The sequence below is a fragment of the Dermochelys coriacea genome, chromosome 1 (assembly GCF_009764565.3).
Source record: "Dermochelys coriacea isolate rDerCor1 chromosome 1, rDerCor1.pri.v4, whole genome shotgun sequence".
Classification (NCBI taxonomy): domain Eukaryota; kingdom Metazoa; phylum Chordata; order Testudines; family Dermochelyidae; genus Dermochelys; species Dermochelys coriacea.
The window spans coordinates 224,724,571-224,739,401 of NC_050068.2; the positions used below are offsets into that span (position 1 = coordinate 224,724,571).

Here is a 14,831-nt window from a genome sequence, read left to right on the forward strand (position 1 = left end):
ACGTGTCTGGGGATGGAGCGGAAATCCTCCAGGAACATTTCCATGAAGCTCTCCTGGAGGTACTCTAAAAGCCTTTGCAGAAGGTTTCTGGGGAGAGCAGCCTTACTCCGTCCTCCATGGTAGGACACTTTACCAAGCCATGCTAGTAGCAAGTAGTCTGGTATCACTGCATGACAAAGCTTGGCAACGTATGGTCCCGGTGTTTGCTGGCATTCAAGCAACATCCATTCTTTATCTCTGTGTTATCCTCAGGAAAGTGATATCGTTCATGGTAACCTGGTTGAAATATGGGAATTTAAGGGGACATTCAGAGGTGTCCGTTCCTACTGGGCTGTTTGACTGTGGCTGAAAAGAAATCCTCCTCGCAGTTAGCCAAGCGGCGGGGGGGGGGGGGGGGAAAAGGGTGCCACTGGCACTGAGCTGTTCACATTTGGCTAGCAGGGATCTTCCCTGATACCAGCCAGGCAGTGGGGGGAAGGGAAAAGTGATCAACCCAGAGAACTGGATGGGGGGGAGGGGGTTAGTTTGGTTTCTACTGCTGCACATTAACATGAAAACCGCAGCACTAAATGGCCAATTCAACAGGCTTTGCTTGGTATAGGAAAGGAGGGGGCTGCTGTTATGAAGGTTGCAGAAGCCAAAAGACTATGGCTTACCATGGCCGCCTGCAAACCGAATCCTGTTGCCCGGCACTGCGTGTGTGATCTCTAAACACCAAAGCCGCAGGCACTCAATACAAGTTGCAAAATGCGACCTTGTACCAACATCACGTGCTATGTAACGTGAACAGTGTTGTTCACCGTGAAAGAGTATAGCCATTGTTCTGTAAAAATGTATCTTTTTAAATACTTCACTCTGTTTTTTTTCCTCCCGCAGATGCAAATATTTCAAGCCTCCCTCCTCCATCCCAAAGGCTATCTCAGATAAGGCGGCAAAAAAAAAAAAAAAAACCCGCATATGCGATGAAATGGTCTCTGAGTTCATGCAGTCGTCCGGCATTGACAGAGCTCAGCATAATGTGCAGAGTGACACAGTAGCACAGTACAGGTAAGCAGCCAATGAATGCAAGGACAGGAGGGACAATGGAGATGAGAGGTGGCGGCAGAAAGATCAGAGGAGGCAGGATGCAAGGCTGGGGCAACCACGGGATTAAACAGACATGCTCCAGCGTCTGGTGGAGGTTCAGGAACGGCAGCAGGATTGCAGACTGATGCTGCAGCCCCTGTTCAACCGTCCTCCCTCCTCCCCAATTTCCATAGCCTCCTCACTCAGACGCCCAAGAACGTGGGGGGTGGGGGGGGGGAAGGCTCTGGGCACCCAACCACTCCACCCCAGTGGACAGCCCAAGCAACAGAAGGCTGTCATTCAACAAGTTTTGAAGTGGCCTTTTCCTTCCCTCCTACCCTCCTCTCACACCCCACCTGGGCTACCTTGTGAGTTATCTCCCTATTTTTATAATCAATTAATAAAGAATATCTGGTTTTTAACCAAGTGACTTTATTTCCTTTGCAAGTAAGCTATGATCGAAGGGGGGAGGGTGGGCTTACAGTGAATTTAGAGACAACCAAGGGGGCGGGTTTTCATCAAGGAGAAACAAACAGAAATGTCACATGGTACCCTGGCCAGTCATGAAACTGGTTTTCAAAGCTTCTCTGATGCGCACCACTCACTCTGTGCTCTTCTAATCGCCCTGGTGTCTGGCTGCACATATTCAGCAGCCAGGCGATTTGCCTCAACCTCCCACCCCGCCATAAATGTCTCCCCCTTACTCTCACAGAGACTGTGGAGCACACAGCAAGCAGCAATAACAATGGGAATATTTGTTTCGCTGAGGTCTGAGCAAGTCAGTAAACTGCGCCAGCGACCCTTTAAACGTCCAAATGCACACACTACCACCATTCTGCACTTGCTCAGCCTATAGTTGAACAGCTCTTTACTACTATCCAGGGTGCCTGTGTACAGCTTCTTAATGCCATGGCATTAAGGGGCAGGCTAGGTCCCCAAGGATAACTATAGGCATTTCAACATCCACAACAGTTATTTTCTGGTCTGGAAAGTAAATCCCTTCCTGAAGCCATTTAAACAGATCAGAGGTCCTGAAGACGTGAGCATCATGCACCTTTCCCAGCCATCCCATGTTGAAGTTGGTGAAACATCACTTGTGATCCACCAGTGCTTGCAGCACCATTGAAAAGTACTCCTTGCGGTTTATGTACTGGCTTCCCTGGTGGTCTGTAGAACTGATCAATGAAATTGTTTTTAATTGTTCACTTTATTAATATAACTTCATAAGCAAAGTTATATGAATGAAACAACATTCATTCATAAAACCAGTTACCTCAATAACTGACTAATTGAGTTTCACTTTCAATCCAATTGCTGCTTAAATCGCTGAAACTTACACTGTTTCAACATTCTAACTTCTGCTCACTGTTTGTCATTATAATTGTCTCTATTGTAACTTCTGTTCACTGTTTGCTATTCCTTACACTTGTCCATATTGTAACTCAAACTCCATTTTAAAATGCCCACTTCATTTTGTAAAAGCTTGCTGCAACCTTCATTTTTGCAAAACCTTGCTGTAATCTTATTAGTTTAGTTCAGATGTGTGAATGAGGTATGTATGGATGATGGAATCAACCTCCAGCTCCAGCCTGCTCTGATGAAATAAAGTGTAAAACACCCAATGGCTGAAGATGCAGACAACAACCCTGACAAAGTAAGAGGAGTCCACCCTCAAAAGAAAAGAACAAAAGTACAATTGAAGAAACATCAAAGCCAGGTCCTAGGCTGGAAGTCTGAAAGTCATGTCTGAAATAGACGGGTGATCAATCACACCGGACCCAGAGGCAGTGTGACACAGCAAGACCTGTGGACTCTGGATTCAAGCTAAAGCCTACAAAAAGGATGGGTGAGATGGAAGACTTTGAAGGGTAACATTCTGCTGCCAACATGGAAGGGCATCGGTGCATGCCCAACAGAAACCCAGCTCTTCCTTGTGCCCCGCTTTCCTGGACAGTTAGCCACCACAAGCTACGAACCCAAGCCACAAACTCAAGCTACATTCAGGACTGGTAACTATACAGCAGCTGCAGAACCTGTCTGTGTATGAACGAACGTGTGAATGAATGTGAAACTGAATAAAATGTTATAGCTATAATTGACTGCCTACTATGATTCTTTTTGTATTCACAATAAATGTGACATTTTGTCTTATCCCCTTTAATAAGATCCTGTTGGTTTTTGTTTTATTGGTGTAACAGGTCCAGTCCCAAGATAGGGATATGTGTTCCATCTATAGCCCCACCACAGTTAGGGAATCCCATTGCAGCAAAGCCATCTACTATGACCTGCACATTTCCCAGAGTCACTACCTTTGATAGCAGCAGCTCAATGATTGTGTTGGCTACTTGCATCACAGCAACTCTCACAGCAGATTTGTCCACTCCAAATTGATTACCGGTAACTGACTGGCGTTGCAAGCTTCCACAGTGCTATCACCACTCGCTTCTCAACTGTGAGGGCTGCTCTCATCTTGATATTCTTGCACTTCAGGGCAGGGGAAAACAAGTCACAAAGTTCCATGGAAGTGCTCTTACGCATGCGAAAGTTTCGGAGCCACTGGGAACCATCCCAAACCTGCAACAGTATGCGGTCCCACCAGTCTGTGGTTGTTTCTCGGGCCCAGAATCGGCGTTCCATGGCATGAGCTTTCCCCATTAACACCATGATCTCCAAATTGCCAGGGACCACGGTTTTAGAGAAATCTGTGTCTATGTCCTCAGCACTCTAGTCATTGCATTATCTTCACCTCCTCGCCTGGCTTTTCAGGTTCTGGTTCTGCATAAACTGCACCATAATGTGCAAGGTGTTTACAATGATCATAACTGCTGTGGTGAGCTGAAAGGGCTCCACGCTTGCCGTGTTACGGCGTCTGCTCGGGGAATCCAGGGAAAAGGGCCTGAAATGATTGTCTGCCATTGCTTTCATGGAGGGAGCGTTGACTGATGACATTTACCCATAACCACCAGTGACAAATTTTTGGCCCCATCAGGCATTGGGAGCTCGGCCCAGAATTCTAATGGGCAGCAGAGACTGCGGGAACTGTGGGATATCTACCAATAGTGCACCGCTCGGAACGTCGATGCTTGCCACAGTACTGTGGACGCACACCGCCAAGTTAATATGCTTAGTGTGGACGCATGCACTTGACTTTATACAATCTGTTCCCAAAAATTGACTTCTGTAAAATCGGAGTAATATCGTAGTGTAGACATATCCTTAGATTCCTGAATGCCCACTGGCACAGGGCCTACCATACTGTAACTCACAAGGCCTGACACACTCATTTCCCCTAACATGCTGCTGTTATACGAGTCTAAAAGGCACATTGTAAGGAATTCATAAGTAAACCAGTGACACACTGGTTCCAAAAACCATCACTTGATGTATGTACTGGTTATGTATAATTGTCAAGTGATTAAAAAAATTAATCGTGATTAATCACGCGATTACTCGCACTGTTAAACAACAGAATACCATTTATTTAAATATTTTGGATGTTTTCTACATTTTCAAATATATTAATTTTTATTACAAAGAATACAAAATTTTCAGTGCTCACTTTATATTTACTTTTGATATACACATATTTGCACTGTAAAAAAGAAAAGAAATAGTATTTTTCCAATTCCCCCCTTACAAGTACTGTAGTGCAACCTCTTTATCATGAAAGTTGAACTTAGAAATGTAGATGTACAAAAACAAAACTACATTCAAAAACAAAACAGTGTAAAACTTGATAGCCTACAAGTCCACTCAGTCCTACTTCTTGTTCAGCCAATTGCTAAGACAAACAAGTTTGTTTACATTTACGGGAGATAATGCTGCCCGCTTACAACAACAAAAAAAATCTATATTTGTAAGTTGCACTTTCATGATAAAGAGATTGCACTACAGTACTTGTATGAAGTGAATTGAAAAATACTATCTCTTTTAAAAAAAAAAAAAAAAAGAAAAGGAGTACTCTTCCTCTCCAAATGCAAACAGATGGAGATCATACCAAAAAGACTGAAGGTAAATTTGTTAGTCTCCAAGATGCCACAAGTACTCCTTTTCTTTTTTGCAAATACAGACTAACACGGCCGCTACGCTGAAACCTGTTACTATCTCTTTTGTTTATCATTTTTACAGTGCCAATATTTGCAATAAAAATAATAATATAAAGCGAGCACTATACACTTTGTATTCTGTGTTGTAACTGAAGGCAATATATTTGGAATTGTAGAAAAAAATATCCAAAAACATTTAATAAATTTCAACTGGAATTCTATTGTTTAACAGTGCAATTAAAACTGCGATTAGTCACGAATAATTTTAGTAATCGCAATTAATTTTTTTAGTTAATTGCATGAGTTAACTGCAATTAATCGACAGCCCTAATAAACAATTGTGTGTGTGTGCTGGAAATATGTTCTTAAAATGCAGGCTGGAGGCAGTGCATAAATCCAATCTGTCCTGGACAAAGGAATGTGGATTCATCTGTGTAACCAGCTTCATTACAAGCAGGGGACAGTGAAAGTACATTTACATACAAAGTAAACAAAGCATTCAAATCAACAAGCAGCATCTTATCAAGTACAAAGGGTCCCAGAATTTGCACCCAGAAATCTTGAGGCAGAGACAATGGTCTTTGGATACTATAAGAGGAGCAAAAAGACATTTTAGTTATCCATCATTCAGGGGACACTGGGTACAGCAACCTCTGAATCTGTGAAACTTGGACCCCCATCCTGGAGGGCTAGAGATATTGGTGAGTTGATGTAAGAAAGAAAATTGCTGAGGCAAAGTTCTTAACTTGCTACAATTAAATTTAAATCATGAGAAAGCGTTTTGTTTATAACTACTGTATACTTGTCTCTTTTTCTTGTGGTTAATATCACTTAAATCTCTGTTCTTTGTTAATAAATTTATTCTTATTTTATTAAAAACCACCTTCATGCTGGGTATTAAAGTGACGTGTGACTCTTCAGCTAGCTCTGCCTCTCTGGGGGCAGAAAATTTAGTAATTTTTTTGTGTTCAATGAGAGGGACTAGACACTCCAGAGATAGATCTCTGGGAGAATTTGGGTTCACTGTATGTTACCTGTAAGGCAAGGTTTAGACTGGCAGGAGTTTGGTGGTGAAGCAGATAGAATGATCTGGCAGCGAACACACAACCTAATCCCCAGCAAAGCTCTCAGCTGGTAACACAGTGGCTTACAGTTCTGGCTGTCCTGATCAGAACATCACAGTTGTATCTTATAATATACATATGTGTTTTTAAAAGAAGTGATGCTATGCTGTTTTCTGATGCAATTAAGACAGATTAGCACAGGTAGTAATAAAAGAAAAGAAAGAAAAAGAATGGTCCCAGAATTCATAATGGGATATGTGCCTTTCATTTCTACATTACTGGTTTTAACCCAACCCAGGTCAGAGTTTAGCGAGTGCCCGACAACTTTTTGGTAGCCTAACAACATATGTGTTGCTGCTCTCAGACCAGTTCCTAGAGAACAAGTGTCTATGGCTCAAAACTATCACAGCCAGCACGCAAACGAATCAAAATACCAATACTCTGCTGGTCATCTCAGGTGAAAAACTAAAGATTGAATCAGAGTAGCAGCCGTGTTAGTCTGTATTCGCAAAAAGAAAAGGAGTACCCGTGGCACCTTAGAGACTAACAAATTTATTAGAGCATAAGCTTTCGTGAGCTACAGCTCACTTCATCGGATGCATTTAATTTAAGGTGCCACGGGTACTCCTTTTCTTTTTAAAGATTGAATGGGAACAGAGACTAAACTAGTCTCTCATCCTAGCAATTGCTCTCTAGCTCAGGTCTGAGGCACAGTGGCACTAGCAAGTAAAGGACAAATTTGTGCCACTGTTTCGGTGATATTTAGGGTGACCAGACAGCAAGTGTGAAAAATCGGGACAGGAGGATAATAGGAGCCTATAAAAGAAAAAGCCCCAAACATCGGGACTGTCCCCATAAAATCGGGACATCTAGTCACCCTACCGATATTTGCTGCGTGTAACTGAAAGGTCTCACTCTCCAGAATCCTCATCATGTTTTTATGAGCGTGCCACACAGAAAGGGAAGGGAATAACAATTCTTCCTACTTTTTGACACCTCTACTTTCTTTAATTTGCTACTACAGTACCTTGCCTTTATTATAATTTAATTATTTACACTGAAAAGACAGATCATCACAGGAACCCAGGATTAACCATACCACAGCAGGCCGCTGGTCTGGTACTATTAGCCCATATCCAAAGCTTTTACTGGTAGATTAGAAAGCAAGAATTGTGCAGCACAGCGCACGGTGGGCAGGGCGGAGAAAAGGGGGAGGCCTTCCTCACACCTACGGTGAGCGTGAGCACGCCAAGCAGGAGAGATCGGCCCCGTTTTCCCCAAACTCACAAATGCTACAAATGCCCACTGAAAATGGCTAGAGACCAGTGTAAAGCAGCAAACCAGGGTCATCCCACCCGCAGTCCCCGCCTGATGCTGCCTCACCCCGCCCCCCTTGATCCGCCTCGGGCCCGAAGGGGGAGTGCGGGGGAGGGGGGGGTCACAGATTCAGGGCCTAGTTGCGGGGCGGGGAGGGGGGGGGGTCACTTCACTGTCACACCGACGTTTGGCCAAACCCACTGAACAGCCCACGCGAATCGCGCCCGAGGCGGGGCCGCCGCCCGGCCCCAGCGGCCGCCCCAGGCTGGCGGGAGGGGAGGGGGCGGGCGGGCGGCGGGCCGGGAGAAGGGAGGGGGAGGGGGTCCCAGGCTCACACCGCCACGCGTCAGCCGCGCCCGGCCCACCTTGCTGTCATCCATGGGAGCCGCCAGGCCTGGCCCCGGAGCAGCCGCCCGCCCAGGCAGGCAGACGCCGCACGAACAGCCGAGGCCCGCGCCAGCAGAGTCCGCCCCGGGAGGGCCGGTCACAGCGGCGCCAGGGCACCCGACACAGCGACGCGCCCCGCCCAGGAACAGGCCCCGGCCCGCTCCATCGCGCGCCGCGCGCTTCGCTTTCTCTCCAGCCCCGCCCCGCGTCTCCCTCTCAGCGGCGGGCGGGGGGGTGAGCGCTGGGCGGGTGCATCCTGGGAATTGGAGTGTTGTTTTCCTTCGGCAGCCTCCGCAACCCGTGCAGGCCGCTAGGCCAGAGAACTACAGCTCCCGTGGGGCCAGGCGCCGCGCGGGAGGCTGCGTGGCGCGGTGCACCCTGGTCTTGGAAGTTTTGTACCATAGGGGAGCTGATAAATTAGAAGGAGGAGCCGCCAAAATGAAAACTACGTTTCCCGGAAGGCAGTGAAAGGGACCGGCCCGCACGGGGCTTGCCGGTCTAAATCGGGCAGATACCAGATCGCTGAGTGTCCGCGGCAGCTATCCTGGTGAAGAGAGGGGAGCCTCCAGCAGGAATGGCCGCAGAGCACCGCTGGGATGTGCTAATGGGTGGCATCTCCTGGCGCCACCTCCCTGCACCTCAAAGCACCTGGGAATTAAACATTCAATCCAAGTGAAGCTATGACCCTGCAAACCACATCCCTTCCTCTCCAGCAATCGCCCCTCCACACACACACACCTCCCTGCAGCCCGGGGCCTCACCAACTCCTCACCCCACTCCTGGCCAGGGCAGAGCAAACATCCCCACAGAAAACCCAAAACCACTTGCCATGCTAGAGCAACACCAGTCACGCCGACTGTTTTGTTCTTGGAAAGAACAAAACAATAGTCAACTAGACTGCTATAGGTTTCAGAGTAGCAGCCGTGTTAGTCTGTATTCGCAAAAAGAAAAGGAGTACCCGTGGCACCTTAGAGACTAACAAATTTATTAGAGCATAAGCTTTCGTGAGTGAGCTGTAGCTCACGAAAGCTTATGCTCTAATAAATTTGTTAGTCTCTAAGGTGCCACCGGTACTCCTTTTCTTTTTAGACTGCTATAGTGCCATACACAGAACTATTACGCCTTGAGACTGGCAGTGTGCAATGAAATGTAAATGTAATAATAGTAATAATAATAATAATGGGTGATTTAAATAATTTAAACTAATCACAATTCACATCAGGATAAAGTGTAGAGAAATATTTCTATTTTCACTGAATATTTTCACTGAATGTATGGATTATGTATTAGTACATGAACTAAATTATTACCTATAACTGGTGTCATAGAGGCTTGGAATAAATATCATGACTGGAGTATTGATATAGAGGGGTATAGCTTGTTCACAAAGGACAGGCAAGGGGGAAAAGGGAGAAGGTGTTTCCTTATGCATCAAGAATATATACACTTGTTCTAGGGTCCAGAAGCAGGTGAGAGGCAGACCAGCTGAAAGTCTTCAGGTAAAGATAAAATGAGAAAAATTAGGAGTGATGTCATGGTAGAGGTCTATGATACACCACCAAATCAGGAAGAGGAGGTGGATGAGGCATTTCTAAAACAAACAAGAGAAATATATAAAACACAAGACCTGGTAGTAATGGGGAACTTTAATTCCCCATACATCTGTTGGAAAAGTAATATAGCAAAACACAAAATTTCCAATAAGTTCTTGAAAGGTATTGGGGACAATCTTATTTCAGAAAGTGCAGGAAGTAGCCAGAGTCACAGCCATTTAGACTTTATTCTGACCAGCTGGGAGGAATTGACTGACTCTGAAGGTGGATGGCAATTTGGGTGAAATTTCATGATTCTAGGGAAAGAAAGAAGTGAGAGCAGAAGAATAAGTACAATGGACTTCAAAAAAGCAGACTTTAACAAATTCAGAAAACTGATAGATAAGGGGAAGAAAATCTAAGAGATTAAGGAGTACAGGAGAGTTTATAAAATTGTCGGATGACACCAAGCTGGGAGGGGTTGTAAGCACTTTGGAAGACAGAATTAAAATTCAAAATAACCTTGACAAATTAGAGAATTGAAATCAACCAGATGAAATTCAATAAAGCCAAGTGCAAAGTACTACAAGTACAAAATGAAAAATGACGTCTGAAAAGGATCTGAAATTTATAGTGGTCACAAATTGAACATGAGACAATAATGTAATGTAGTTGCAAAAAAGGCTAACATCATTTGTGGTGTGTTAACAGGAGTGTCATATGTAAGATAGAGGAGGTAATTGTCCTGCTCTACTCAGCAATGGTGAGGCCCTCAGCTGATGCACCACACTTCATTAGAGATATGAACAAATTGGAGAGAGTCCAGAGGAAAGTGACAAAAAGTTTAGAAAACCTGAGCTACGAGGCAAGGTTAAAAAAACTGGGCATGTTTAATCTTGAGAAGAGAACACCGAGGGCTCGTATACCCTGAAAACTTACATCAGCATAGGTCTCAAAGGGGTGTGAAAAATTCACCCCACTGAGAAATGTAGCTATGCCAACATAACCCCCAGCAGACACAGTGCTAGATCAATAGAAGAACTTTTCTGTCAACCTAGCTACCACCTTTTGGGGAGGTGGATTAACTACAGCAAAAACAGCAAGTGTCTACACTGAAGCACTACAGTGGCACAGCTGTACTGCTATAGCATTTTAAGTGTGGGTATACCTTGATTTGGGACCTGATAACGGTCTTCAAATATGTTAAGGGCTGTTATAAAGAGGAGGGTGACCAGCCATTCTCCATGTCCACTGAAGATAGGACAAGAAGAAATGGGCTTAATCTGCAGCAAGGGAGATTAGGTTAGTTATTGGGGAAAACTAGAGATAGCCAGATAGTGATGCCCAGGTTAGGTTTCTGTCCCTTTCTTCAGGGCTGCGTTTATTGTCTTCACAATCAAAGAAAGAAAAGAATGCAAAAAGCAACACAAACAACAGCTGGGTTAGGAGTTCAGACTGGGGCCATCTGACCTCCATTAGTTACCAGGTAGGGCTGTCTCCAACCTAAGGGCCAATAGGCAGGACAGCCCTGGTTACCAGGATGGTGAATCAAGCTGAGTCTTCCCTTCATGGAGCTGAGTTCTTTTTTATATTGTCCAGTTGAGATTCTGAGCCAATCCGTGAGGTGCTGATCAGCTATCACTGTCAGCTGATTCCCATTACCTGTCTGCTAGGCTTTTCTGGGACTGGGTTGGCTGCTCCCTGTTCCCACCGCTGGACTATTAAAGGGGCAGATTGCCATGTTGCACACCTCCAGCCCAAGAGTGGCATCACATATACCAAAGACCTTCCCCTCCGCCCCATCCTGTGAAAAAAAGTCCCACATTCCCATGGGTGGTTCCAGGTTGGTGGTGAATGGTAAACATATTTAGCTGCAGGGCTAGGTACCATTGTATCAGCCCAGGATTAGTCTCCCACATGGCATGCAGTCACTGCAGTGGGGCATGGTTGGTGATGAGAGTGAAGAGTGCTCCAAGTAAATAATACTTCAGGGCCTCAATGGCCCACTTTATTGCCAGGCACTCCTTTTCAATCACCACATAATTTTGTTCCTGGGTTAGAAATGTTATACTCACATATAATATGGGGTGCTCCCCGTCTTCAAACACCCGAGAGTCAACAACTCCCAGACTCACTAGAAACTAGGCCTCTGCTTGCTTGAAAGGTGCACATGTTTTGGCTGATACATTCCACAAAAGTAGCCTATGTTTCAAGTTGGCAACCAAACAGACTGAGAGCGTGTTGCATTTAGCTGAGGGGCAGGCAAACATATTGGCCTGAGGGCCACATCGGGTTTCCAAAATTGTATGGAGGGCCGGTTAGGGGAGGCTGTGTCTCCCCAAACAGCCAGGTGTGACCCGGCCCCCGCCTCCTATCTGACCCTCCCGCTTCTTGCCCTGACGGCTGCCCTGGGACTCCTGCCCCATCCAACCCTCCCTGTCCCCTGACGGCCCACCCCCCCGGGACTACTACCACATCCACCAATCCCATCCCCTGACCAGCCCCGGACACCCCAACCCTGACTGCCCCCTGCCGCCCCATCCAACCCCCTCTCTCCTTCCTGACTGCCCCCCCGGGACCCCTGCCCCATCCAACCCCCCTGTTCCCCACCCTCTGATCGCCCCAGCCCTTATCCACACTCCCGCCCCTGACCACCCCCTCCAACTCCCCTACCCTCTATCCAACCCCTCCTCTCCCTGCCCCCTTACCGTGCTGCCTGGAGTACCAGTGGCTGGCGGCGCCACAGCCGTGCCGCCCAGAGCACTGGGTCAGGCTGCAGCTCTGCAACTGCGCTGCCCGGCCGCCCAGAGCATTGCGCCAGCAGCGCGCTGAGGCTGCGGGAGCGGAGGAGGGGCCTCCCAGGCCAGGAGCTCAGGGGCCGGGTAGGAGGGTCCCACAGGCCGGATGTGGCCCGCAGGCTGTAGTCTGCTCACCTCTGATTTAGCTGGATGGCTTTTTATTGGTGAACTTTTCACACAACTCTATTCACAATAACATCCCATGACTTAATTCTTCATGTCATATGTACAGCTGTTAGGGATTAAGAACAGGGGATTTGCCCCTGATTTGAAGACCTATCTCATGAAGGGGAGGCATATATGCTTTTTTTCTGATGTGAGAGGCCAAGTGCTTTGTACAACACTCAGTGTTTGCCTCTCCAAAAATGCTGCTTATCCCATCCCAACTCTAAGGAAATTCCAAGGGAAGAGATGGTCAATGTGGCAACAAAAAGAGTATCAGCTGAGGGGGCACCAGGTCAAGCATTTGACCATACTTGGAGAAAGTAATTGAACTATACATTTGCTGGTTCTCTCTGATTGTGTGTACATATATTAAGCCAGATCCTTGGCCCTGTTCTGACCATTTTACCCCACTCTGGAAGGGCCATGGGGCCAGAAGGCAGGTATAACAAGCCAGGTGGGGGGGAAATTACAGAGTAGCAGAGAGCCAACATACCCAGCTCTAGACCACCCTACATCGGCACTGCACACTTCTTTCGGCATGTAGAGTAGACACAGCCTCTGTTGAAGCATGGCCGGGGGAAAGGACCATAGATTGAGTGCTGATGCATAAATGCCTAAAAGGTTTAAATTAAAGCAGCCTCAGGTCAGTTGCCTTCAACAGGCTCTCCCATGCTCCTTACACTGTTCCCTGCCAATGAACCACCCCCTACAGAACTCAGAAGCACAGCCCCCAGCCTCAGTCCAGGCTAAGCAGAGACTCCCTGAGTGACTAAACTTCAAATGATTAAACTTTTCAGCGTTGAAAAGGTAAGGATGTTTTTTCAATGTGACTTTTTCAGACCTGGATGTGTGTAGTGTGGTTGTGGATGTGCATGTATATTAGAAGTGAAAAGGAGTTTGTCGTGGAGCTGAGAAGTTTGCAGGTGAGTTTGGATAGTATGATGTCTAGGTACTATGGAATGTGAATTGAGGTTAGTGTGTGTTGGGGTGTAATTTTGTCTTAACTCGTGCCATTTTGGCCAATGCACCAGGGACTCAATAGGGACTGTAGAGCCAAAAGTCCTTTCTATAGCTTGAGCTAAACAGCCAGACTCAGATGGGTGTGTGGATTGGACACATAAAACTCACTAATCAATAGGTTACAATTGCACTGACAGGAATTTATTTTGAGCTACGTTAGCTCCAAGTTAACAAAGACTTTTATGTATGAATTATTACACTTCTATATGGATTGCACGTGGTGGTTATAAGCTAGCCAGAGTGATTCACACCAAACAAACATTGGTTTGCATTAATCCCAATGACACAAATGTCATAAGCAATAATTATTGTCAAGCTACAGCAGCTCCCTGTTCAAGTAAATTACATTTCCTGAACTCAAAGTTCTGCTTTTCACTTAGGACTGCAGATCTAAAGAGACTTTGAGGTCTATAATTGAGTTGGGTTCAGCAGTGGTACAACTGTTTAAAATCATTACCTGTGTCAGCATGACTGAAATGAGATAAAACTCATGGGGAGCTTTGCCACTGTGTGCTTGCATTACCCTTACATTATAGAGAGATGTTTCATCCTTTTTTATTATTATTACTATTCACTCAATCTTTTTTTTTAATTTGAACAAATGGAAGGCCACATGTTGTTATATCCCTCACCTCAGAAACCGAAATAAGCATAATTCTTTTAACATATTAATGTTAACATCCTGAACTTGATGGAAATCACTTGTTTATGGTGCTCATTGTTGAGTAGAAACAGATTTTGAGGCCTTGGAGATCAGTTTCCCAATGGATGAGAAATTGGTGAAGCAGAGTCAGGGTATTTTTTTCTCAGTGAAACTTATTTATTTACAAAAAGTACACAGATCCTAATTCCTTGAACAGGGGTGGTAACAAACTATATACAGGCAATCCTTGCGGCCTCTCTCTTTTTCTTGAAAGGCAATGGAAAATCAAGGCCATTGTTTTTCAGGGGACTGAGAAGAGAAATTGGAATTTTGTATATCTTTAAATCTGATACCCTATGCTGGTTTCATTTTTGAACATAGACAAAAAAAATTCTACATTTTTCACTTTTCAGAATCTATTGACACTGAGAAGCTGGAGGAATCTTTGCATTTACTGTGATTTCTGTGGCTTAGAAGGTTCAAAGTTCATATTGCTAGTCACTTGGGAGTGGCACAAAAATATTCACACACACTTTTTTTTATTCATACAAGTAGGCTAAACGTGTACCAGGGTCTTTAGCAACAGTAAGAAGATAGTAAGGTCCCTGGCCCAATGAACTAACAGTCTAAATAAACACATGTATAAGTCCATACTGAAGGGAGCAGTGTGGGGGAAAAGAGTGTGATGTGATTGGGCACCAAGTCGGTATTGTCAATAAGGGTTTCTACTTAGAAAGTATGCAATTTGAGACCAGGACCATCTTTATGTTATGTGTTTGTAAAGCACCTACTTC

At 45.4% G+C, this 14,831-nt stretch overlaps 1 protein-coding gene across 1 annotated transcript in view; it reads right to left on the bottom strand.

Moving 5' to 3' along the window:
- Positions 1 to 8,195, bottom strand: part of CREBL2 (cAMP responsive element binding protein like 2) — a 43,059-nt gene extending 34,864 nt beyond the window's left edge. Inside the window, exon 1 of the mRNA XM_038372485.2 lies at positions 7,858 to 8,195. Within this exon, the coding sequence (XP_038228413.1) occupies positions 7,858 to 7,872 (15 nt within the window). The 5' untranslated portion in view covers positions 7,873 to 8,195. The remainder of the gene's footprint in view (positions 1 to 7,857) is intronic.
- Positions 8,196 to 14,831: the final 6,636 nt, after the last annotated feature.